Here is a 24855-nt window from a genome sequence, read left to right as displayed (position 1 = left end):
CATGTCCTTCAAAGTAATTAGCAAATTTCAGAAGTGATTGGTATAAAACAATTATTGTCATTGATCAGCTCTGAATAGATAATTTTGAACAAAGTCATTGTATGCTCAGCAGATTACAGCTTGTTAACAGGCAAGTTCTAAATGACCTCTTAAGCTAGTCAAATCAATGATGCATATTCCTCATTAAGTAACATCAAAATGTAAGTGGTCTTATAAATAATGTTTATTTAAGCACTAAAACAAATGGCAAAACCTTGATATATCAAAAGCCATCTGCTCATAGAAAAGATTTTCCCTGCATTGTGTTTACTTTCATTCCTGAAATTCCATTAGCACCCTTAAAATGCTCAAAAAAGAGGAAAGAAACCTTATTTCCTATAGTTAGAATGAAGATATGAAAAAGAAATTCACTTATAAAAATCTATCTACTATTCATGAAGTAGAACTCAGTTATTCACAATTAAACTTTTGTTTATTAAAATGTTCAACATTCCAGAAGACAATACAGTGAGCACAGAAGCGTGAGTTCACTAACTTTTCAAAGATAGCTTAATAAAGAGCAATAAAGAAATTATATAACCTGTTTTCATTCAAGATGTTGCTGCATTGTCATTCAAAAGTATACATATAGTATATGGAAACATATATGAAAACATTTTTCATACATTTGAATAGAAATGAAAATCTTAAATATTTTAGAAAAAAATTGAATAATTTCACATGTAGTTACTTCCCTTTAATATTGTTTCCTCATTCTACATGACTTCATACTTCCTCATTCTCTACAGATCAATGTAATCTCACAATAATTTTGGTACAAGAAATAGCAAGAAGAAAAACATTCTTTTTCATGGTAATAGAACATTGAAATATCTCTTCATCATCAGGTAAAAATTTGGTATGGTTTCCTCTCTTCTTTTTTAGGCTCATATTCTGGGGTATTTTTGTATGAGTAAAACTACATGTTATTTATTTTCTATTCCTAGAATTGTAATGTAATATCCAATATACAAGAGACTTTTATTACCCCTTTTCTGAATTAATTTACCTATCAATTTCCATCTATCTAACTTCCTTATGGTCCTAATTCTAAATGTAAATGTTTACTTCATAGTTTTATAAATATGAAAATAGGACAACAGTTTAGGAGACTGAGATGGATGGAGCTTCCTTCATATATATCTGATACATATTAACTCATCTTTAAGTAAAACTGCTATGTAATCTTTTCTGTATATATATAGTATTCCAGAGATAATAAAGAAAATGATTACTTAATATTTTAATTGTGATTAAGTTTTGTAAACTAAAATTTTTATTATATAGCTCTGGAGTTGTAAGAGGAAATAATAAAGTTATAGTACTTTGCGTATTTGTTGCTTCAGGTGATCTTTATATTTGTGTTCCATTTATTATTAAAGTTTTTATTTTCCTTAAAGTGAGAATTTCAATCTAAATTAAAACATTTTGGAATTCTAAAATCAAATTAAATCATTTAAATAAATGCAATGTTTTAGATCAAGCATAGTTTCACTAAGTATATGTGATTGATCAACAACCATCTAGAAAGACTCCAGGGGTAAAGGAATTCTACTTGAAACAATCAATTACAATTTGTTATAGTTTAGAAATGATCTGGGTGTCCCCAAAGGTTCATGTGCTTAGAGGCTGGATTCTCTGGACTGGTGGTATGGTAGGTGCTATGGAACCATTAAGAGATGGGGCCTACTACTGTATTCTTGGGTCCCTGCAGGTACTGCTCTCTAGCAGGATTATGGTATTTATCTTTTGGCCCATGCGACTCATGATAGGGTTGTTATAAAAGAATCAAGCCTGGCTCCACCCTTTCTTGCTTCATTCCATCTTCACACCTGATCTTTTACATGTGCTATTTCCACCAGCCATGGGGTTTTCACCAGCTTTTCTTGCTGTTTGGACTTTCAGCCTCCAAAACTGTCAGCTAAATGAACCTCTTGTTGAAGGTAGAACTTCTGGTGCTTCATTGCAGTGAGAAAAAGCTCATTAATGCATATCTGTATATCCTGAAAACTCTGAGTTTATATTATTACCATTTCTCATTTCTTATAGATCTTTGAAAGGGAAAAGTATGATAGATATCTTATATGTGGCTAAGATGCTGTATCCTTGTAGTTTTTAATATCTGCATTTATATGATATTGTGCCAGTTGTCCTAGGATTTAAAAGTAAAGCAAATAAGGACCGAAGGTATATCAGATGATCAAATTGCAACTTTTCAAAGGTATCAGAAGGAATAAATGTTTCCCAGATAGCTACTTTTACTAATTTCCAAATCTAATTCAGATTACATACTCATATTATGCTTAGTTTATTGGAGGTCAGTATATTATAAACATTATTTTAGCAGTGGGGAATTAACAGTTGCATATAGCAGTCCTAGTAACAATTTTTTGTGGCTCCCAAAGTTATAATAAAGTTAGAACTTCATTTTCTTTTCCATTAATGTGTCAGGGTAAAAATCAAGCATGGTAGAGCTACAAATACCATCAAATACAGACTGCAGATCACAAAAATCTGCACGTTAGACTCCAAACAGCGTAGAAAAGACAGAATTTCTTTTTCTTATCATTTTCTATTATCTTCTATAAAATCTACTTAAAATTGTAGCAAGAAGCATATTTCATTTACAGTGATAAGAGGTGACAATCTTGATGTTGGCAATAGGAAAACGTAAAGTCCACAGCCTCTATATTGTTTTATGTGGTGAAGTTTGTCATGCTAAATCATCCAGTTCTGCTACAAGGGGAAGAATGTGACACTGTGTAGGGTTGATTCAACTGAATCTGTTACTAATTATCTCTAAATTCAAGATTCTCTAAGTAAAATGTACTACCAGTAAGGATGCCAATAAATTTTTTATGTCATAGGATCAGCAGGAAACCTAGGGCGTGAGTAAAAAAAATTCCCTAAAGGCTTGGTTTAGTGTTCATAGTGTTGCTTTTATCTAGATTTTGAGAAAAGGAAAAGATAAAGGCAGGATTACAGGTGACCAGAATTGACAAGCATGTGGGTGCCAGATATCCTGGGTTCAGTTTGTAACACTCACTTACTAGCTGTGTGATCCTAGGAAAGATATCTTTCTATGATTCCATTTCTTTTTTTCTCATTATAATCATAATGGAATAAACCTCTCCAATAGTTAGTTGGCTGTGAGGATTACAAAGAAGAATTACAGTATTTAAAATACATAGAATTATGCCTCTAGAGTAGTAACTGCTATACAATTGCTAATTATTGTTAGAGTTTTTACCAATACTTCTGACTTACCATATTTGGCACTATGTGATATGGCCCTCTTTTCTTGCCTGGCCCCAGAAACACAGAGATCTTCTGCATTAAGATTCATTAAGGTGCATTCAAGTAGCTACCTGCTATGTCATTTTATCCTTGGGAATTAAATTCCAGAATCTAGAATCATCCCACTGAGGCTGAATGTTTGTAATCATGGCCTTGTGTAATTTTCCCTCACTAAATGGAAGAATAAGGTGTAAGAGGTGTAATTCCATACGAGACTTCCTCTTGGATGGTGTCAGCCAGTAAGCATAGGCTATAAGGTAGAGAAAACTCTAAATACTAAGAATCTTGAATCAAGGTGCTGGGCAAAGGGAATGGTTACAGACCTTAGGTTGAATGAATCCCTTCAAACTGCAGTTTTGACTACCTGGAGATATTTTAAATAAGCTTTCCATTGCCCTTATCCTTACACTACTGTCAGGAAATCTGACTTTCTAGGTGCAGTATTTGATGGGAAGTAGATGACAACATGCTCACTGCTATACCTACATGCTCACTAACATCAGAAATAGGAGGGTCAGTTCTATCATAGGCTACAAGAGGAAATAAAATTGGGAAAGAAATGAGTTGAGCAACTAATTTACTTCATGGAATTTTCAGATACAGAAAACTATCCAATCAAAAAGAACTGAAAATAAAAGTTGGTGGCCAAATTCAAATGGAATCCACATCACAGTGCTCAAAATTGCTCCAAAAAGAAAAAGCAGAAACCTAATCTGGAATAAAGTCAAATTAAAGACTAAAAGAGAAAATAATGTGTTCCATAGAGAAACAAGAGGAATATGGCTCCAGAGCTAAGATAAAAATTCACAATGCAATTTATGGCTGCATTAATTGACTGTCACTGGCCTAGCAGCAAATCAACACCAAGGCAATAGTGTGGGTTCTGACAGTAGCTTATATCATAACAACCCTCCTTCAAACCTGTCTGCATGATACTTTGGCAAAGGATTAAATCTTATGAGGTCTTCCATTCATATATGAACTACACTAACCAAATTTTACCTTAAAATGTCTAATTTACGCTTCCCATTTAGCCTAATCAGGTAATCAACAGAGGCTTAAATATCCCCCCAGCAAAGACTTCAATATAACAAGGCATGTATGGACTTAGAGCAATAAATAAATAAATAAATAAATAAATAAATAAAGCAAAGATTTATTTAATTTCTTGTTTAGTAAAGAATGGGCCAGTATTAATTGACTAAATCAGGGATTTATTTTCGCATCTACTACAAGTCAGCCATTGAGACACAAAGATGAAAAAGATGGGCCCTGGGCCTCAAGGGACTTCCAGTGTGTAATGGGTGGAGCTAGGCATGTAAATTAGTAAGGATAATACACTCTTACAGGTTCTATAACAGAAGTATGTTGATGATAAAATATTGACATAAAAAATGGAATGATCAAACCAAGGAGAATAAGAAAATTGTAACGTCTTTAGAGAAGAGATGACTCTTCTAAAAATAAATGCAGAAAATCAAGATATTAATAACTATCACTTAAAGCAAAATCACATATGTGAATTTTTGTTCTTCATTACTAAAGAGTGGCATCTATTTATAGATAACTAGGCTATGAATAAATTTGTAAAGCTCCTCTCTGTTCAGAAACTTCCACTAGCCCCTAGGACAACAGAGTATAATTTACTTGTCATGTGAACAATCAAGATAACATTTTTTCTTATTTTTTGTATGCAAAGTTCCTATTCATAATTTAAGTAAATGTGCATCTGTCCATATATATTTTTGTTAATTATCTGTTAACTTAGAGGTTCTTCTTCTTGGATATTCACAGCCACCCATTTCAAACTATTAATAGAGTAGTGATTTTGGAGAAAGTTATTTGGTAGCTTGAACTGAGAAAGCAAAGTTATAGTTATTAGAGGTAAAATCTCAAGTACTGGTATCCAATATGAGTTGTAATCTTCAAGGGGTACAACACAAAGGTATGTGGACGACACATTGTTCCCTTCAGTCACTCACTCCTGCAGAAAGCAAAAAATTTAGAGCACTTACAAATACATTCAGTCCAGTCACTGAATTAAATTTGAAAATAAGATTTACAAACATTAATCAGGAAACAAGTTTTTCTTTCATAGGAAGGTGTCGGCAAGTCTGGAAAGATGTGACATGGGGAAATGGTGTGAAAGGGTGGCATGATTTGTTAGTAGAGCAGAGAATGTCCTACCCTGAATTCAGCCTATTCCCAGGAGAAAATGTTAAAAAGATACTGTCTGCAGGACAAAGTTCAGGTCCTGGAGGAAGCAGACAAGCTGTAGCATCAGCAATCATTTTTTTCCAGTGATCAGTGGAACAAACAGTAGAGACAGGCAATTCAGCTAACACTGGTGAAGTAAAGAGAGTTTAGTGGGGATGTATCTACTTTGCCATAGGGAAGCAAACGCAGCACAAGCACCCTTGTGCACTATCTGTAAGGAAGACTTTTTTTTTTTTTCCTTTTCTTTTTGATAAGCTGATTTCAAAACAAAAAAGGACAAGAGATTTGTTCAACCTTTGCTGTTTTCCAAAATTAAACTCACTTAAAAGCTCAACCTTGGCCGGGCCACGGCTCACTAGGCTAATCCTTCACCTGTGGCGCCAGCACACCAGGTTCTAGTCCTGGTTGGCGCTCTGGATTCTGTCCCAGTTGCTCCTCTTCCAGTCCGGCTCTCTGCTGTGGCCCGGGAAGGCAGTGGAGGATGGCCCAGGTGCTTGGGCCCTGCACCCACATGGGAGACCAGGAGGAAGCATCTAGTTCCTGGCTTCAGATCAGTGCAGCGCGCCGGCTGTGGCGGCCATTTGGGGGGTGAACCAACAGAAAGGAAGGCCTTTCTCTCTGTCTCTCTCTCTCTCTCTCTCTCTCTCTCACTGTCTAAATCTGCCTGTCAAAAAAAAAAAAAAAAAAAGCTCAACCTTGTTTAATGATGTTAATCAAAGACAAACTGACATTTGATAATCCCTGTTAAGAGCTAATGCTCTTAGTTTGATGTTGAAATAAGTAAAAACAAGAAAAACAAAACAAAAACACTGTCTTCCAAGTGGCTTGCACTGATGTGAGTTTCTTAGGTAAGAGAAACATTAATGCTCCAAGCCAGATCAGAATTCAGTATGAAGATTTGGAGCTAAGTACCAAATAAAAATATGCACTTTTCTAATGCTCTCTTCTATGCCTCTCTCTAGCAGTACAGAAGATAGGGAAGAGGGTCCGTAATCTCCCCTGGGAATCTAAGAACTAGGTAAGTCATTAGTCAATAACTGCTTTAGGTTCTCAGTCATCTACTTTTACATGGGAGACACACCTAAATACAAAGTAAGCAGATTTTAAAAAATCTAAGTCTTAGACTTGGAGGTTAAGTCTTCAGGAGGGCTGGACTGTACAGAGAATTAAAATCTGCTCAATTCCCAGGCTAAAGCAATCTCATTAAAAGAAGAAAATCAAATTGCTTTCCCATATGAATGTTGCTGAGAATGGTAAATACCTCACTGCAGCTGAAGTATTTGCTTCCGTCTTGGGAGAAGCAGCAAGGAAATCTACTTTTTTTCTCTTGTTTTTGCTTCAGTCTCCAGGAGAGCAGAGACTTGGGCAGAAAGAGGCTGTAGACTGTCCCTGACCTATGCTCCCAGTATACTCATCCTTATAGAGAAAAGCACTTGTTTCAAAACAATACAAATAGTCTGAATAATGCTAATTCACCTTCCTTGGTTCAATGCAGGACTTTTCAGAAAGCATTTATTGCCATGCTTCATCTGAAATAACATCATTTATTTACAGAAAAACTACTGGATTAATGAAAGAGACTAAGGTAACATAGGTATTAGCAGTGAAATTCATTTAACAAATTTTTCCATTTATAATAGTTTAGCAATTAAGATGTTATTATATTGTCTGAAACAAAAGAAATATTTTTGTTATATCCATTCCTAAAATCTACATAAACCAAGTTCAAGGCCCATAATTGCTAAATTCAGTTTTCTATTAAAAATAGCACAGAAAAATGAACATAGAAGTGAAAAAATAAATCTTCTAAGCTGGAAATTGGCTTTATTACTGTTAAATCATATGAATAATTTCTAATTGATTTGTATTGAGCAACAATCTTATATTCCAGAACCATGTTCATCTATTTATCACAATATTCTATATGACACATGCAAACTAATACATTTTTGCATTAATATCTACAGTCTTTTTCTAGTTGTGGCTCAGAGATATTTAACATTCTTAAACTTAAGCATTTATAATTACACATTTTACATTTCACTCTAATTTTTAATACCAACAAGATTATTTAGCATAAGTAACTTTTTAACTATGTACTCTTTTCTCTCATTTCCATTAGCATATCAATCAAATTTGCATTATTCTGCTTTGCTCATTTTATTAAAAGAGAATTCAGGGCACAATTGACTTTTCATTTGTTTAACAAGTAAAGAAATATTTACCCTGACAGCCATTGCATTGTAGAGATTCATCTTCATAGTATAATACGCTACCTGTGAATCAAGAAAAAAAAAAGATGGCATACATTTCAGTTACACAAAGACAGTGCAGCCTATTTTTACATATAAAAGATAAGAATCTTTATACATAATACATAATAAGAGTTCTAGGCTTAGAAAAATGAAATCAAACTTTGTATTGAAGAGATAGGCTTCCTAATACATAATGCAAGCTTAACCAGAAAAATCTATGGTAGTCAAACTAGGAGCTAATGGAGATATATGATCATAAAATGCTCTCCGCTGAGTTTGATAATCAATGGTGCTCTACTGAGAATAGAATAACAAAGCAGAAATATTCACAAGTGCTGGTGACACGTAGTATTGTATGATTTATTCACTGGGGTTCTTTTAGCCAAAACTCACAGAAACATAAAAGGAATTCATATTTCAAGACGTCTGGTTTAATGAAAAATTCAAAGAAATGCTGTCTTCAGTCGAAATCGTTCAAGGATATGGATGCAGTGATGGAGCAAAATTGAGCCTTCTAACCATCTATGCAAAATGTTATGTACTTAGCTGCCTCCTGAGTAATCCTTGTGAATTTTGTTTCATTTAATATTCATTTTAACACCATAAAATCATAAATACAATGATATCATCTTACAGCCAATCCCTTGATATAGTAAAGACTTCCTAATGTCTTGGTTTCTTTCTGGTAAAGACATACTTGTCAAAGTACACATATTTGTTATAGTAAATTATTTTTAGCAATGTATCTTATTTCAACAACAATATTGCTTTAAATAAAGCTTTCACATCTGCTCTTTTAATTAAAATATAAAATTAACATAGCTCATAACAGTAAACAGTAACAGCAATGAAAAAATACTTTTTCAAGGTGATAAGCATTATTCATATTTCCTCAAGCAAAATTCATTAAATTAATATAACTGGAGCCCAGGTAATAGATTTTAAGTTCCAGGTTATATCAGAGAAAAGCAACTTAACCCTTTCTAAAGGGATTCTCTGCACTGTGACAAACAGGGATTCATATCCAAGGGTTTCGCGGTAATTAGTGTTGCTTGAATTGTCGGGTCTGATCCAAAGCAAATTGTCTGTGGAGAGCAGCAGGGCTGGATTATTTATCAACAGTCTGAGCAATTAAGAAACAGTTGGCTGCAATATGTTATTTACAAATGAACACAATGATGTTACTTCATTTTAAATTCTCTTTCTTTGTAACAGCAAGCAAGGCATAAATCTTGGATTTGAGGTGACCTAAAATATTTACCATAATATTATATTATATTTCAAGTCGTATTGAAGCAGATGTTGGCATTAAATATCCTTTTTAAAGGAAATAAATATTGGAAAGCATTTCCAATATTTGAATCAGAAAAAATAAAGGATTCTTATCTTTGCCATGTCATTGTTTAAAGTGGAGAGCATGTGTGGGCTTTTCAGCCTCAGACCTGCAGCAATTCTTGATTTTTATTTACCAGCTGGGAGCTATTAAACAATTTACTTGGAGTTCCTCAGTCCTGATTTCTATCTTCACAAGGCAGAGCACAAGGCTTCATTGTTGTTGAGAAGATTAAAATGAGATAAGGTACTGAAGGCACTTTGGACATAGCTGAGAGTTATTATAAAAAGAGTTATCGGTAGTACTAACTTACATATTTTGTTGCTGTATGTATGTAATTTAACTATAATTTCAATTCCAAAAAGTATAAAAGGCTAAATTGTATTATAAAATGATGCAAAAGAGGATGCAAATATTGAGCATAAGAATTCTAAATTCTGTAATGAAAAGGTGGGAAAGCACTTGGTTTTCAGCATATCATTCGCAAATGAATAATTTTTATAGTAATTACATTTATTCTCAACTCAAGCTCAGATGTTTTCAAAAGTATTAAGATATGTATGTGACACAAATAATTCATTTATGTGAGGTACCTAGAATACTCAAATTCACACAGACAGAAAGTAGAAGGGTCATTAAAAGGGGCAACAGGAAGCAGTGAATTATTATCTAATGGTTGCAAAGTTTCAGTTTGGGAATGATGGAAAAGTCCTGGAGATGGATTCACAACAATGCGAATGTACTTAAAGCCACTGAATAGTACACTTAGATGATAAAGATAAAATTTAACGTTATGAATATTTTATCACAACTTTTAAAATACTAAAAAATTTGTGTATGAGTATGAACTATTAATTTATATAAGCTATTTAGGAGATACACATAGACACAAACATTTCATGAAATATCATCCATTCTTTCTTTCTCCATCCTAGGTGATAATGATAATTTGCCATATTAATATTTGTCTTTTCAGTTATATGAATAGTTAAAATATAACATAAAAAAGCCCTTGTCCTTAAAATTATTTTCTAGAGTACTGTGCTAAAAGGCTTTTTTCTATAGCATACAACTGGATAAACACAGAGTATTGTAGCTACTAAATGTTAGTAAAAAATGACAAGCTATTGTAATTTCTCAGGAACAAAATTCTTATTTTCTTTACCATCTATTAGTTTCATATTTCTTTATCAGCAAGGTACTAAGTCTACTTTAGAGGGAAGACTAAAGACCTAGGGTGCAAATCAAGCATAGGAGGAATAGACTATTTTATTCTAATGGAAACATGATGCTCAATTATAGAAGATTACCAAATGTTTACTCAATGAACTAAATGAGGAGAAAAAGAAAAGAAGCAGAGCGGAATAAAGAGAATTGACATCCTGCATTTACAACAGGTCAAGTAGGAAGAATTCCAGGGATCAAAAATAAAACAGAATTTGATACTATCAACCATTTGTTAGTTGTATAGCCATTTTCATAGCTTCTAGCTCAATTTTCAGAAGGCTTTTGGACATTTTTATGGAGAATATATTCCTGCTGGAAACATAATAGTCTAGCTAGTTAATATTCACATGGACCTTTTGGACAGTGTTGCTATTCAGAAGAATTAGACCAGATTGGATATATTTGTTATTTATAGTTGGTGTCCTTTCTGATTTGTTGATCACAAATTTTGATGACTAAGGCTGTTGAGATGGCTAAGTATTTTGAGTATTTTCTTGCTTTTAAGACAAACTTTTAAGTACTAAAAAAGCCACTATAAGTGGCTGTTTATTTTCTATTTTACATTAAGAATGTTGAAATCTTTACCTAATATATACTAAACTGATCTTCTGTATACAAAGAGAATTGAAAATGAATCTTTACATGAATGGAAGGGGAAAGGGAGCGGGAAAGGGGAGGGTTGCGGGCGGGAGGGAAGTTATGGGAGGGGGAAGCCATTGTAACCCATAAGCTATACTTTGGAAATTTATATTCATTAAATAAAAGTTTAATAAAAAAAAGAATTTGATTCTTATTTCTATCCAGCATTTTTAATAATTCTCTGGGCTTTATCAATTATTCTTTTCCTATGACTAAAGAAGTTATAGTCTTCATAACGTCTTTATTTTTAATCAATTCTAAACAGCTTTGCTGAGTGATTTTGTGAAGTACTGCTTTTATCAATTCCTTCTATAATTTTCAAAAAGCATAGCTCTTTAATCATTTCCAATTGCTTTGGGTAAAGATACCTAAGTTGAGCTAACTGATGTAACTAACACACTTGAGTAAATACTAGGATCATTAGGAGTGAGACTGAGATGAAGTTACAAGCTAGGCACATAACACTTAACCTTTTTATTTTTCTAGTAGGGTAATGATTATTGATAAGAGTATATCATTTGATTTTCATTTTTCTTTTTTTTCATATTTTGGTTTTCTTCTATCTTGTGAATTACATTCTAGCAAACAATAGGTGAGAACCATTTTCTTACAGGTCAAATTGATAGTTAAAGTTCATGATATAATCTCAATATAAATAATTTTTCCAATTATCTATTACTACTCCCATCCCTTAAAACTCAATGTTAGGGGCCTGAGGTTATGGTAGAGTAGGTTAAGCTGCTGTCTCATGTCAGATCCCTGGTGCATGTCCTGTCTGCTCTACTTCTGATTGATCCACCTCCCTGCTAATATGTATGGAAAGCAGTGGATGATGGACCCATTGACTGTGCCCCTGCTACCCAGGTGGGACACCAAGATGGAGTTCCAGGTTCCTGACTTTGGCCTGACCCAGCCCCAACTGTTGCGATCATCTGAGGAGTAAACCAGCAAATGAAAAATCTCTCTTTTTTTTTCTTTCTAACACTTGGCCTTGAAAATTAATAAATCTTTAAAAAAAAAACTCAATTCCAACAAATTAGTGCATATTTTCCCTTCTCCATTTCTATATTCATTTTACTTCTCTAGACTGAAAAGTCTCACCATTGCTTTCTAGCTATTCAAATCCTATCCCTCCTGTTTTTCTTGCAAGTATTTATAGGAGAAACTGAAACTATCTTTTCTCTGCTTCTGTAATCACCCCCAAGCAGCATAAGAAGCTATTAATCTATATCCCTTTTTGGTGTTGTCATCCTTCTTTAGGCCTTTGGATCATACTATCCTCCTATCTTTCTTGCCCTTCCCAACCCGCTCCAATTATGTGGTATAAAGATACTGACAACTAACTAAAGGTAATACTCTTCATCAGAACTGCTGCCCTTATCCTAAGACTTCATGAGAACAGCACATTCAATTATTTAACTCACAATTGCTTTCCTTTCTCAGTCCCAATGACCTCTACGTCAGTTTTGCCTTTTATTTTCATTACATTCTCCAGACTTTGCCAACTAGAAATGTTCCACCTCCTGACTGCAAATTCCCCTCCTTATATCCTTGGTGGCTTAATTTCTATTGAAAGCTTTTTCTACCTAATTTAGACAGATCTAGTAGAAGCTCTCCATTCCCTCAGTTTTAAGTTCCTTCTTTACATATTTTCAAACACAATATACAGTGGTTATAAAGTATTTTGTTACATGAATATGTCATAAGCTATTTAATCCTTCCTTTATTACTGAGCATTTTGATTGGAAATCAAGAAAAGATGAGCTTCAGGGAGGAAATGGTCCACTATTTCAAAAGAACATTCAAAGTCATACATATTTATTATTATAATTTTGAGTCTATTAACTTTATCAGATCATCTGGCTTTATTTTCAAGATTGGACAATACAAAGGAAATATCTGCATTAAAGTGATGACAACAGAATTTTAGAAGCCATGTACATATGGATAACAGATCTGATGAGCCAGAGTCTTTGTTATTTTCCACACCACTGCCACCCTCATTTCATAATTTTGAGTTTAATCATTAAAATGATTTATTATCAAGTAATCAGGAGTATTCAATGCATATGTTTTGCCTTGTTTGCTGGCAACCAAAAAGAATATGGTCATTATCAACAGTTGATTTACAAATAATCTTTCTTTTTCCATAAAAATAAAAGAATTAAAAACCAATTAAGCTCTTTCTCCAAGTTACTAATAATTTTTCTTTGAAGCAAGTGAACCAAATCTAACTATGAGTGAACCAAATCATAACTATGATGAAACATGTTAAAGCTTTAAATTAACATTAGTAACTCAGTCTAGGATATCCTGCATTTGTTGTTTATTTAAAATGTTAGGATGCTAAAGGAAAGAAGTACATATGTTACAGTTTCTTTTCTTACACCAAAAGGTGAAGAATTTGCATTATCTAAATAACTGATTTTGAAGTCCTATAAAGAGAAATATCCAAATAATTTGACATTTTTCATCCATACAAAAATATTCATCTAATGAAGAAAACTAAAAATATCTACAGAAGCTACCATGTCAATCTCTCTTCTGTTTTCTTTTTTTCTTTTAAAAATTTATTTACTTATTTGAAAGTGACAGTTGCAGAAAGAGAGGGAAGGACAGAGAAAAGATCTTTCATCAAATGGTTTACTCCCTCAAAAGGCTACAATCTCCGGGTTTGGGCCTGGCTGAAGCCAGGAGCCAGGAGCTTCTTCCAGGTCCCCCTCATGGGTGGCAGGGTCTCAAGCAGGTAGATGGACTGGAAATGGAGCAGCTGGGACTTGAACCAGGGCCCATACGGGATGCTGATGTCACAGGCAGAGGCTTTATCTGCTACACCACAACGCTGGCTCCAGTTTTAAAATTATTCACTGATATTGAATACTTTATTTTTTCTTACCAACCATAGTAAGAGCAGATTGCTGGGGTTTATCATAACAACATACAATGAAATGTGATAGTAGATAATGTCTTCTGTCTTACTCAAAGCTACTAAAACTTCTTTTCAAGTTCTGAATGTGAAGTATTAAAGTGGAAAGTCAAATATAACTGGAGTCTCCATTTTCAGTAATGTAATAAATAATTTTTATGTCTTGAACAATAACATCTTTTAAAAACATAATTAACTTTATTAACTAAATTGTTCCACTATAAGCTATTGATATGTCCAACAAAAATTTTAAATGAATTGTCTATTAAGATAATTGTCATACAAGTTATTTACTAATGGATGTCAATTTAAAAGGATAATGTTGAAATATCTAGAACTATAGTCATAGACATTTATTTAATGACAATTTATTTGAATTAATCTTGTATTGTGAGACCCTTTATATTTTCCTGCTCTCAAACTATGAACATAAAAAATGGCATATTTGATATTAAATACAATGTAAATTGTAATGATAAAATATAAAGATAACAACAAATTTAAAATCATACAAGCTATACTCTATAGTTCATATTGATAAATTTTCTCAGGGAACACTCAAAAAAGACGAATGAAAAATATCTACAGGGCTGGCGCCCGCGGTGCAATAAGTTAATCCTCTGCCTGCGGCGCCGGCATCCCATATGGGTGCTGGTTCTAGTCCCGGCTACCCCTCTTCTAGTCCAGCTCTCTGCTATGGCCTGGGAAAACAGTGGAAGGTGGCTCAAGTCCTTGGGCCCCTGCACCTGCATGGGAAGACCCAGAAGAAGCTTCCAGCTCCTGGCTTCAGACTGGCTCAGCTCCGGCCATTGCAGCCATTTGGGGGGTAAACCAGTGGACAGAAGGCCTCTCTGTCTCTCCCTCTCACTGTCCGTAACTCTACCTCTCAAATAAATAAATAAAATCTTAAAAAGAATACTTCCACATTTTTCTGGTCTACAAGAATGATAATTTTTATTTCATCATTTATGAAATAAAGCAGTGAGCAGTAAGGAGAGGTCAATACTACACAGGTTTAAAACAGTAGAACGATTTGAGTGTCCAATGGGATAACCATTCACAGGAAAATTATTGCAGGATTTCAGCATGGATGAAAAGCAGGTGCACTGAGCACACACACTAAGTGACACATAAATTCACTGTTAACAAAGAGAAGAATCAGAGCAAGTCCTCAACAATAGGAAAGTGTTTTCATGACTGTAAACCAACAGGCCAGGACTCCTATGATAGATAAATCTGTGTTATGTACTAGACACAGCAACATGAATGTCAGCAGGAAGGCCTGAATGGAGGGTGAAATGAAAAACAAGCCAAAACAACAGCCAAATAGGAAGCAAGAAAGAGTTAGACCATGAAGGAAGATGAGAATAGCTCTATTCTTGCAGGTTAATGAGGCTGCAGTGGTGGAGAATGCGTGACACTTCAGGACTTGATAAGCTATTTTACATCATTGTGAGAACTATTTAAAACCTGGTTCAGTAGCATTTTGAGGAACGTTGTTTCTCTATTTGTTAGAAGTTTTATTTATTTGAGAGACAGAGAGAGAGAGCAACAGAATGGCAGAGCTCTCATCAGCTGATTCACTCCCAAATAACTGCAATGGGCCAGGCTGTGCTGAGGCAGACACCAGAAGCCAGGAATACAATCCAAGTGTCTCACATGGGTGGCTGGAACCCAATTACTTGATCCATCACTGCTCCATCCTAAGTTCCACACTGGCAGGGACTTACAACCTATATAAAACCCAAGTGTTCCAATATGGGATGCAGGCATTTTAACTATTAGGATAAATACCCACTCCTGGCTGTCTCTCTATAAATCCAGGGCTTTTATAAAGAGTTTGTTTTTCACAGTCCTTTTTGTTTGAACTTTATCACAGTTGGACTATTGACAACTCCAAGTTTCTTACAAGTTTTCTTCCCTGGACTCTACAATATTTTGTCATTCTGCTTTCCTTTTTATTCTCTATTTTAATTCTCTTTTTTCATCCTAAGTCCTACCAAATGCATTATTCAAGCTTCAGTTCCTAGCGCTCTACTCTAAAATTCTGATATTCTTTTCTTTAGGTAGACTTTCCTATCATTTTTTGATGATAGCTGTAGAAATCTTTGTCTCCAGTTCTGACCTAATCTAAGCTTTCACTCAATACTGTAGTTTAACAAATATTTGTTGAGTGATAATTATGATCCGGACAGTGCTGAGAGACAGCATCTTCTTACAAGATACCACCACATGGAGGTGTCCTAACATCATCACAAACTCAAAAAGCTCAAAGAATTTATTGTAAGCATCACTGAATACTCCATTACGTTTCTTATAAACATCTTTGATTTTGCTATCATTGTAACTATAATCAGCTTTGAGATTACAAAACAACAAAGTTCACTTCTGACCCTCATTGAATGTGACCTAAGGTTTCACATGTCTCATCATCTTAACCCCAAGGCAGCAGGATCTGAGGTGTGCCATTTCTATGTACCAGGAAAAGAATAAGAAACCTTCTTAAAGCTACTGCATGGGCATGGCATATGTCCCATTCTTCTCGCAAAACATGGTCATGTCCAAAATCAGTAGGATGGAAATTAATCATTCTTCTGTGAGGAAAGGGAGGAAAGATGAACCAGAATCTAACTGAAACGGGCACGTATTGATACTAAACATCATGCATGCTTACCACAGCAAAACATCTTCCAACTCAGATCCCTGTTAATCATTCATTTACCCAATCAGTAAAAATTTCTGCAGGCCTTCTATATGAAATTCACTGATATATGGAAGACAATACATAAAACTATCACTGATATTCAGGAGCTCCCAAATTAATGAGACAGGTATAAACAAACAAAAGTGGAACAATGTCCACATGACAAAGCATTAGAAAGTCACACCTAGTATCTATAGTCATTCTCAATTTTACTTTCCACTTCAGATCAGAAAAAGTTAATCATTAAATAAGGTATTGAAGGATTAGTGGAAACTCAGACCAATGGAGTCAGGAAAGAATGAAGAAGGATAATCTAGGCAGAGTGAACATTTTTAAAATGATGACAAATGACAAGACAAATGGTTTCACATGGCCAAAGCATATTTACACAGATGCAGCAAGAAGTGAGACTATATAAGAAGCAATCATCATCTATGAAGGACCTGATATGTTGAACAGTGAGAACTTTATACTCTTTGTTACAGGAAAGGGACTGCAGGCATGGCAATAAAATGATATACTTTAGATTGGAACTGAGTCTTTGTGTTTTTTTAACATTTATTTATTTGAAAGGCAGAACAACAGAGGGAGGGAGACACACAACAGAGGAAAGGAGGGAGGCACACAAGCATACACAGAGACATAGGCCGAGAATGGATCTGCTTCACTCTCCAAATTGCTGCAACAGCTAGGGCTGGGCCAGGCTAAAGCCAGGAGGCAGGAACTCCATTCAAGTCTCCCACAAGGGTGGCAGGGGCCCAATTATCTGGGCTATTATCTACTGCCACCCCTCCAACCCCCAGCTAGGTGAATTAATAGGCAATTGGATTGGAAGTAGAGCAACTGGGACTTCAGCTACCACTCTGATATGGGATATTGGCATCACAAGCTGCAGCTCAACTCACTGAATCATAACATTAGTCCCTCATCTAACTGAGACTTCAATGAGAAAAAAATGGAAATTATTTCATGACCAGTAGAAGATTGGAGGTAAGAAGTAGGAGGTGGCAAGGAGACTAGGATGACCGCTGCCCAGGCTTACATTTCTGATTGAACTGGGGCACTGTTTAGGAACATAGAAAGAGAATATCCAGAGTGCCTGAGGGACACACAGAGAAGACAGTTAATAGTCAGCATGTGAATCCATACAGACCTGTATGGATTAGGAGCTCAGATCTTTGGGCACACCAATTAGTCCCCTTGATACTCCATTTCTTCAACTATAAAATGAAGGTAGGGATGGATGTTTGGCACAGGGCAGCCTGCATCTCATTTCACAGCACCTGGTGCAAGTCTTGGCCAGCTCTGGATTCCTGCTTCCTAGTAAACCATATCCTGGGAAGTACGAGGTGATGGCCCAAGTACTAAGGTACCTGCCATTCACATGAGAGATGTGGAGCAAGGTGTGAGCTCCTGGTTTCAGCCTGATCTAGCCCTGCCTTTGTGAGCAGTTGGAGTGAACTGACAGATGTAAGATCTCAATATGTCTGTCTGTTTTTCTGTCTGTCTGTCAAATAAAGTGAAAAGAAACAAAAATTTTTCAAAATAAAATGATAGAAGATACCATCTCCACTTTCCACCTTGACAGAAACACTACTAGACAAATGTAAAAAATACTTTTAAAAAAGAAATTCCTTTAAAATACAGAAAATTATCTTATGAGGGTCATAATCAACTCTTTTCCAGCCTTCAGATACCTTCCAAACACTTTGTGCCATCAAGATGAACAGCTTCAGTGTTTCTCAATATGACATGCTCATTCTCACTTTCAAAATGTCATGTTGTTACCCTTAAGGGTCAGTTCAAGGGTCATTTCTTTGACCTTTAGAACCTACATTAACTCTACATCTGAATACTTTTTATCTCTACCTGTGTGTATGTGCACATGGATACACATTCATGTGTTATTGGAGGGTGAAGTCCCTCTTAATTAATTTCTTTTTAACTCAACTTATTAAGTAGATAATACACTTCCACTGTATAAAATTCTAAAGCTAGAACAGTTTATAGTAAAGCTTTTTTCCATCCCTTTTCCTCAAATATTCAATTCTCTTCCCCCTAGGCAATTAATATCTTCAGGTTTATTGTTTGTTTCCTTGATCCTTCCAAAGATCCTTTCAGAGACAAGTAAATTGAATCAGTGGCGTTCAGAACATGCACAGTGGCTCAAGTGACAATACCACTAACAGGAAAAGAATCTAAGCAGTAGGCAGTCATAATTCTCTACCCACCAAACAGCTTCATTGGGTGTATCTGTTTAAATATGTATTTACTAACAATTTAGTTTAAAAAGGATATCTGTTATTAAAGTTTTAAAATCACTGTACTATGCCATTCATTTTTTAAGATTTTATTTAAGGGGTACAAATTTCATATGTACAGATTCAGGAACACTTCAGAACCTCCCCTCCCACCTTTCATCTCCCTCTCCTATTTCCACTCTTAATTTTTACTAAGATCTATTTTCAGTTTACAGTTTTTAAAGAATCATTCATTCTGAAAGGCAGAGTTACAGACAGGCAGAGAGAGAGGGAGAGAGAGAGACAGACAGAACCTTCCATCTGCTGGTTTACTCCCCAATTGGCTGCAAGGGCCAGCACCATGCTGATCCAAAGCCAGGAGCCAAGAACTAGTAGGAGAAAGAAATAATTAACATCAGAGAAGAAATATACAAAATTGAAACAAAAAAAAAACTGTACAAAAATCAGCAAAATGAAGAACTGGGGTTTTTTTGTAAAAAAAAAAAATAGGGGCCAGCACTGTGGAGCAGCAGGTTAAAGCCCTGGCCTGAAGCACTGGCATCCCATATGGGTGTCTTTTCAAGTCCTGGCTGCTCCTCTTCTAATCCAGCTTTCTGCTATGGCCTGGGATAGCAGTAGAAGATGGCCCAAGTGGTTGGGCCCTTGCACCCACGTGGGAGATCCAGAAGAAGCTCATGGCTCCTGGCTTTAGATTGGCACAGCTCTGGCCGTTGAGGCCAGTTAGGGAGTGAACCATCGGATGGAAGACCTCTCTCTCTCTCTCTGCCTCTCTGTAACTCTGCCTTTCAAATAAATAAGTTAATTAATTAACACATCTTTGACCCAACATACCAAAAAAAAAAAAAAAGAAGAAGAGAGAAGAACCAAATCAATAAAATTAGAGATGAAAAAGGAAATGTAACAACAGACACAACAGAAATAAAGAGTATCATCAGAAATTACTACAAAGAGTATATGCCAACAAACCAGGAAATCTAGAAGAAATGGACAGATTCCTGGACACATAAAACCTACCTAAACTGAGCCATGAAGACAAAGAAAACATAAAAAGACCAATAACCAAGAGAGAATTTAAATCAGTAATAAAGACCCTTATAACAAAGAAAAGCCCAGGAATGGATGGTTTCACTGCTGAATTCTATCAGACAATTAAAGAAGAACTAACTCCAATTCTTTTCAAGCTGTTCAAAACAACTGAAAGGGAGAGAATCCCTAAAAATTCTTTCTATGAAGCCAACATCACCTTAATTCTTAAACCTGAAAAAGATACAACAGAAAAAGGAACTATAGACCAATTTCCCTTTTGAACATAAATGCAAAAATCCTCAACAAAATACTAGCCAATTAAATTCAACAACATACCAGAGAGATCATTCACCAGGACCAATTGGGATTTATCCCTGTTATGTGGAGATGGCTCAACATTTGCAGTCAATCATTGTGATACCACACATTAACAAATTGAATAACAAAAACCATATGAATATCTCAATTATTGAAGAGAAAGCATTTGATAAAATACCACATCATTTCATGGTGAAAATTCTAAGCAAATTGGGTATAGAAGGAACATTCCTCTACACAATCAGAGAAATTTATGACAAACCCACAGCAGGCATCCTATTGAATGGGGGAAAGTAGGAAGCATTCCCACTGAAATCCAGAACCAGAAAAAGTTTCCCACTATTGCCGTTGCTATTCAATATAGTCTTGAAATTTTTAGCCAGAGGCATTAGGCAAGAAACAGAAATCAAATTGCACTGAGGCTCAGTAGGCTAATACTCCGCCTAGCGGCGCCGGCACACCAGGTTCTAGTCCCCGTCGGGGCGCCAGATTCTGTCCCGGTTGCCCCTCTTCCAGGCCAGCTCTCTGCTGTGGCCAGGGAGTGCAGTGGAGGATGGCCCAAGCCCTTGGGCCCTGCACCCCATGGGAGACCAGGATAAACACCTGGCTCCTGCCATCGGATCAGTGCGGTACGCTGGCTGCAACGTGCCGGCCATGGTGGCCATTGGAGGGTGAACCAACGGCAAAGGAAGGCTTTTCTCTCTGTCTCTCTCTGTCCACTCTGCCTGTCAAAATAAATAAATAAATAAATAAGAAATCAAATGGATACAAATTGGGAAGGAGGAAGTCAAACTATTCCTATTTGCAGATGAAATGATTCTGACACCCATGTGAAAGACTCAAAAGAAGATCCTGGCCTCAGCCCAGCCAAGCTCCAGTAATTGTGGCCATTTGGGGAGTGAGTCAGTGCACAGAAGCGCTCTTCCTCTGTATCTCCCTTTCTCTCTGTAACTCTGACTTTCAAATAAATAAGTTTTTTAAAAAAACAAACTCTAGGGGCTGGTGCTGTGGTAGAGTGGATAACCCGAGTGTTGACAGCCCATATGGTTGCCAGTTCAAATCCTAGCTCCTCCTCCTCCAATCCAGTTCCTTTCTTTGGCCTGGGAAAGCAAGAGAAGACAGCCCAAGTGCTTGGGCCCCTGCAACTGTATTGGAGACCTTGAAGAAGTTCATAGCCTCTGGCTTCAGATTCATGCAGCTCTGGCCATTGCAGACATTTGGAAAATGAACCACTGTATGGACGACCTGTCTGTCACTTTTGTATCTTTGCATCAAATGATTCATAATAATTTCTATATAGGGAGAGAAAAATAAATATATATATATATAAGAAAAAAATAATGAAGCATATTTCTTCACGTGGGTGAAGAAATCTGAGTAATGAATATATGAAGAATTGGTTATTGTTTTAGTTTTTCTATAAATCTGAAATTATTTCAAAATTTAAAAGTTCCTTTGAAAGTGGCCTGAAATGTCAGTAGAAATACAATGAACAAGAAAACCCCACAGAAAACTGTATGTCAAAACTGGAAACAATGGGAGGAAAAAAGGCAGTGAGAAACAAATAAGAAACAAAATATTTGAATCTAGAAAATGGTACTAAGAAGGCATAGAAATTTGATGCACATAAGCAGCAATGATATTTTCCCATATTTGTAGGAAAAAATAAGTTCAAGTATGAAATAAGATTCTCTACTAAGCCAGTACAATTAAATTCAGATCCATATGGATCTGTGAAATTCTATATGCAGGGGTACATTAAAAGTTAACAGAAAAATTGAAATAAAAGTTTAAGGCCAGCAGTGTGGCACAAGAGATTAAACTTCTTGTGAGGCTGGTATCCCATATGAGCACCAGTTCAAGTCCCAGTTGCTCTACTTCCAATCCAGCTCCCTGTTAATGTGCCTGGGAAAGCAATGAAAAATTGCCCAAATGCTTGGGTCCTTGCCACTCACGTGGTAGACCCAGATGGAGTTGGTTCTAGTCTCCTGGCTTTGGCCTGGCCCAGCCTCATTGTTGCATTTGGGGAGTGAACCAACAGATAAAAAATTCTCTCTCTCTCTCTCTGTTTATTTTGATAAAAAAATTTGAAACCCATACATGCTTTTTATAATATATATTTTACATGAACTTATTGAAAACCTCTCACATATATGAATTTCAAAATTATCACACCAAAATAAATTTCTTCCAACTAATTTTCCATCGACATTTTGAAATACCCTTATCTATTAATAAATAAACAATATGGGTCATTTGTATATATTCCAGATAAAAGGTAGTTACCAAAATCCCCAGGACTTTAACTTGAGAAATATGAGAAGAAAATCTCTTCTTAAACATTTAATAACATGACATTTATTAAAATTATTTTTATAAAGTTTTTAAGTCTGACTTCATCTCATTTTATTAATGCTCTCTCCACGTCAGCAGTTGTCAGAGATGTTTTAATAGTTTTGTTCCTATAACCACCCACATCTTAATTACATCAATTTTAGTATATACGCAACAGAGAGACATAGCCAATGATAAGGACAAATTATCTTGAAGTTGACCTTTAGTATTCTAAAATACCAAGTTCTAAATTTGAGGAGTATATGTTAAATAGCAGTTTAGATGGACTGTAGTATCTAGGTTTAAATCCTGAAAGGCTGCTTTTTCTCTTTAATATTCTTTTCTATTTTAAAACACATTTAAAAATATGTATCTTTGATTTTACTTACTTGCCTTCTTCATATATCTATAGTCACTAACTCTAAGAAAGGTGGGCTTCAAACTTGATGGAGTTTTCCAAACCTTTATATAAACGTTTTATGCAAACATATGTGTACACACACACATATAATGAAATCTTCATGGGGTTTGCTTTGATGACTACACATAAAATGGAGCAGATATGATTTGAAAATTTCTCTCATAACACTCCAAGAAAACTGTTTCAACATTCTGGGAATAATAACAACAGCATTGCTAATGAAACAGTAACCATTTTTGAGCACCTATTATGTCTCTATCACAGTTCTGGAGATTTCAAATACAGTATTTCACTTAATTTTCACAAAAATTTACAAAACATTCTTAACCTCATTGAAAGACAAGGGACATAAGCAAGGCACACATAGGCTAACAAATATTCCCAAAGTCAGCCAACTTTCATCATCATGTCTAAAACCAAGCTATTTCTATTGTTTACCAAGAGTTAAAAGTTGAGTAGAAGACTGAGAAATTATTCAAATAAAATGTTTACTACATTGTCTGGCACCTATCAGATACTCTGTAAATATTAGTGTTAGTTAAACACTGCTTTCCAATTTCACCTTTCCACAATCATAAACAGAAACAGAAATAGATGCATTTTAAAGTTACTTTGCAAAATCCTATTTTAACCAAAATCGAGTCAAAAAAGGGGAAGCAAAGTAAGATCATGCAATATTTAACTGATGACTGATCTGTTTCAATTTTCAGATTCTGCCTGATTAGGGTATCACAGTGTAGTAGAAATAACATTGGCATTCTTTCTTCTACTCATTTATATAAATGTAAACTAAAAATTTATTATGTGCTAGGCACCATGCTAGGCAAAAGCAACAATAATAGATAGTTTCTGCTTTCATGGAAATTAAGCAGGATGGGGGCAATTATCAGACAATTCACACCAAATGTGAAAAACTCTATAACAAAGGTAAGGTTGCTATGCATACTAATTATGTCCCTATGTATTCGTAGATAGTGTTAACCCAGTGTTTCCTTACCTGCCAAATAGGTCTTAACTTTTTTGTTTGGTTTTTGTTTTTGTTGTTTTTAAAGATTTATTTTATTTATTTGAAAGAGTTACAAGGGTGGAGGGGACAGAGAGATATATCTTCCATCTGGTAGTTACTCCCTAAAGGGTTGCAAATGCCCAGGAAAGGGCCAGGCTGAAGCTAGGGACATGGAATTCCATCTGGGTCCTCTACTGTGGGTATTACCTTTTAATAGGCATAATGATATACAAATTAATAATCTGCACAAAAAGTCTGGCAAGTATAAGGTGTTTAATGAACAATAGCTTCATAAAACCTTTTGTTGCTTTCCAATAGTATTTGAAATACATTAGTTTATATCTATTTATACATGTACCTTTCTATAAAAATCCATTTGGAATTATCATTTACTGATTTATTCAAATCTTACTTTGTACCTTAAAAAATTCAGTAGAAAGTTCTGAAGATATTACAAAAAAGGCCTAGTGTTTACCTCTACCAATTGAGCATCCCTTTGGGGATATCCCTTTGGGGATAGACTATGCAATGGAGGAAGCCATTCATGTAAAATGCTGGTTATTGAAAAATGAGCTAGATCTGATGCCTATACTATCAAAGTAAATCTAGCAGATACATATCTAGAAAACATAAATTATCTAGAAAATACCCATAATCATAAATAAAAGTCTAAATATATACATGTTATAAAAATATTAACAAAATTAAAATTTCTGGTATAGTTTGGGTACAAATAAATAAGTAGATTCTTCATTGAATAATCAGGAAAGGCTTCTCTGAAGAGGTTTCATACCAAAAGTTATGCTTAATTTTGTCCTTATGTAAATGCTTATTATTAATAATTCCAAACTA

General features: G+C 35.1%; 1 protein-coding gene across 1 annotated transcript in view; it reads right to left on the bottom strand.

Annotated features, from left to right (window-relative positions):
* SPATA17 (spermatogenesis associated 17) overlaps positions 1-24855 on the bottom strand; it is a 291772-nt gene that overhangs the window by 248856 nt on the left and 18061 nt on the right. Inside the window, exon 4 of the mRNA XM_062211329.1 lies at positions 7779-7829. Coding sequence (XP_062067313.1) covers positions 7779-7829 — 51 coding nt within the window. The remainder of the gene's footprint in view (positions 1-7778; positions 7830-24855) is intronic.

This window comes from Lepus europaeus, chromosome 14 (genome assembly GCF_033115175.1).
Source record: "Lepus europaeus isolate LE1 chromosome 14, mLepTim1.pri, whole genome shotgun sequence".
NCBI classification, from domain to species: domain Eukaryota; kingdom Metazoa; phylum Chordata; class Mammalia; order Lagomorpha; family Leporidae; genus Lepus; species Lepus europaeus.
The sequence above is the reverse complement of the archived record's forward strand: the minus strand, read 5'-3'. Positions and strand labels throughout refer to the sequence as shown.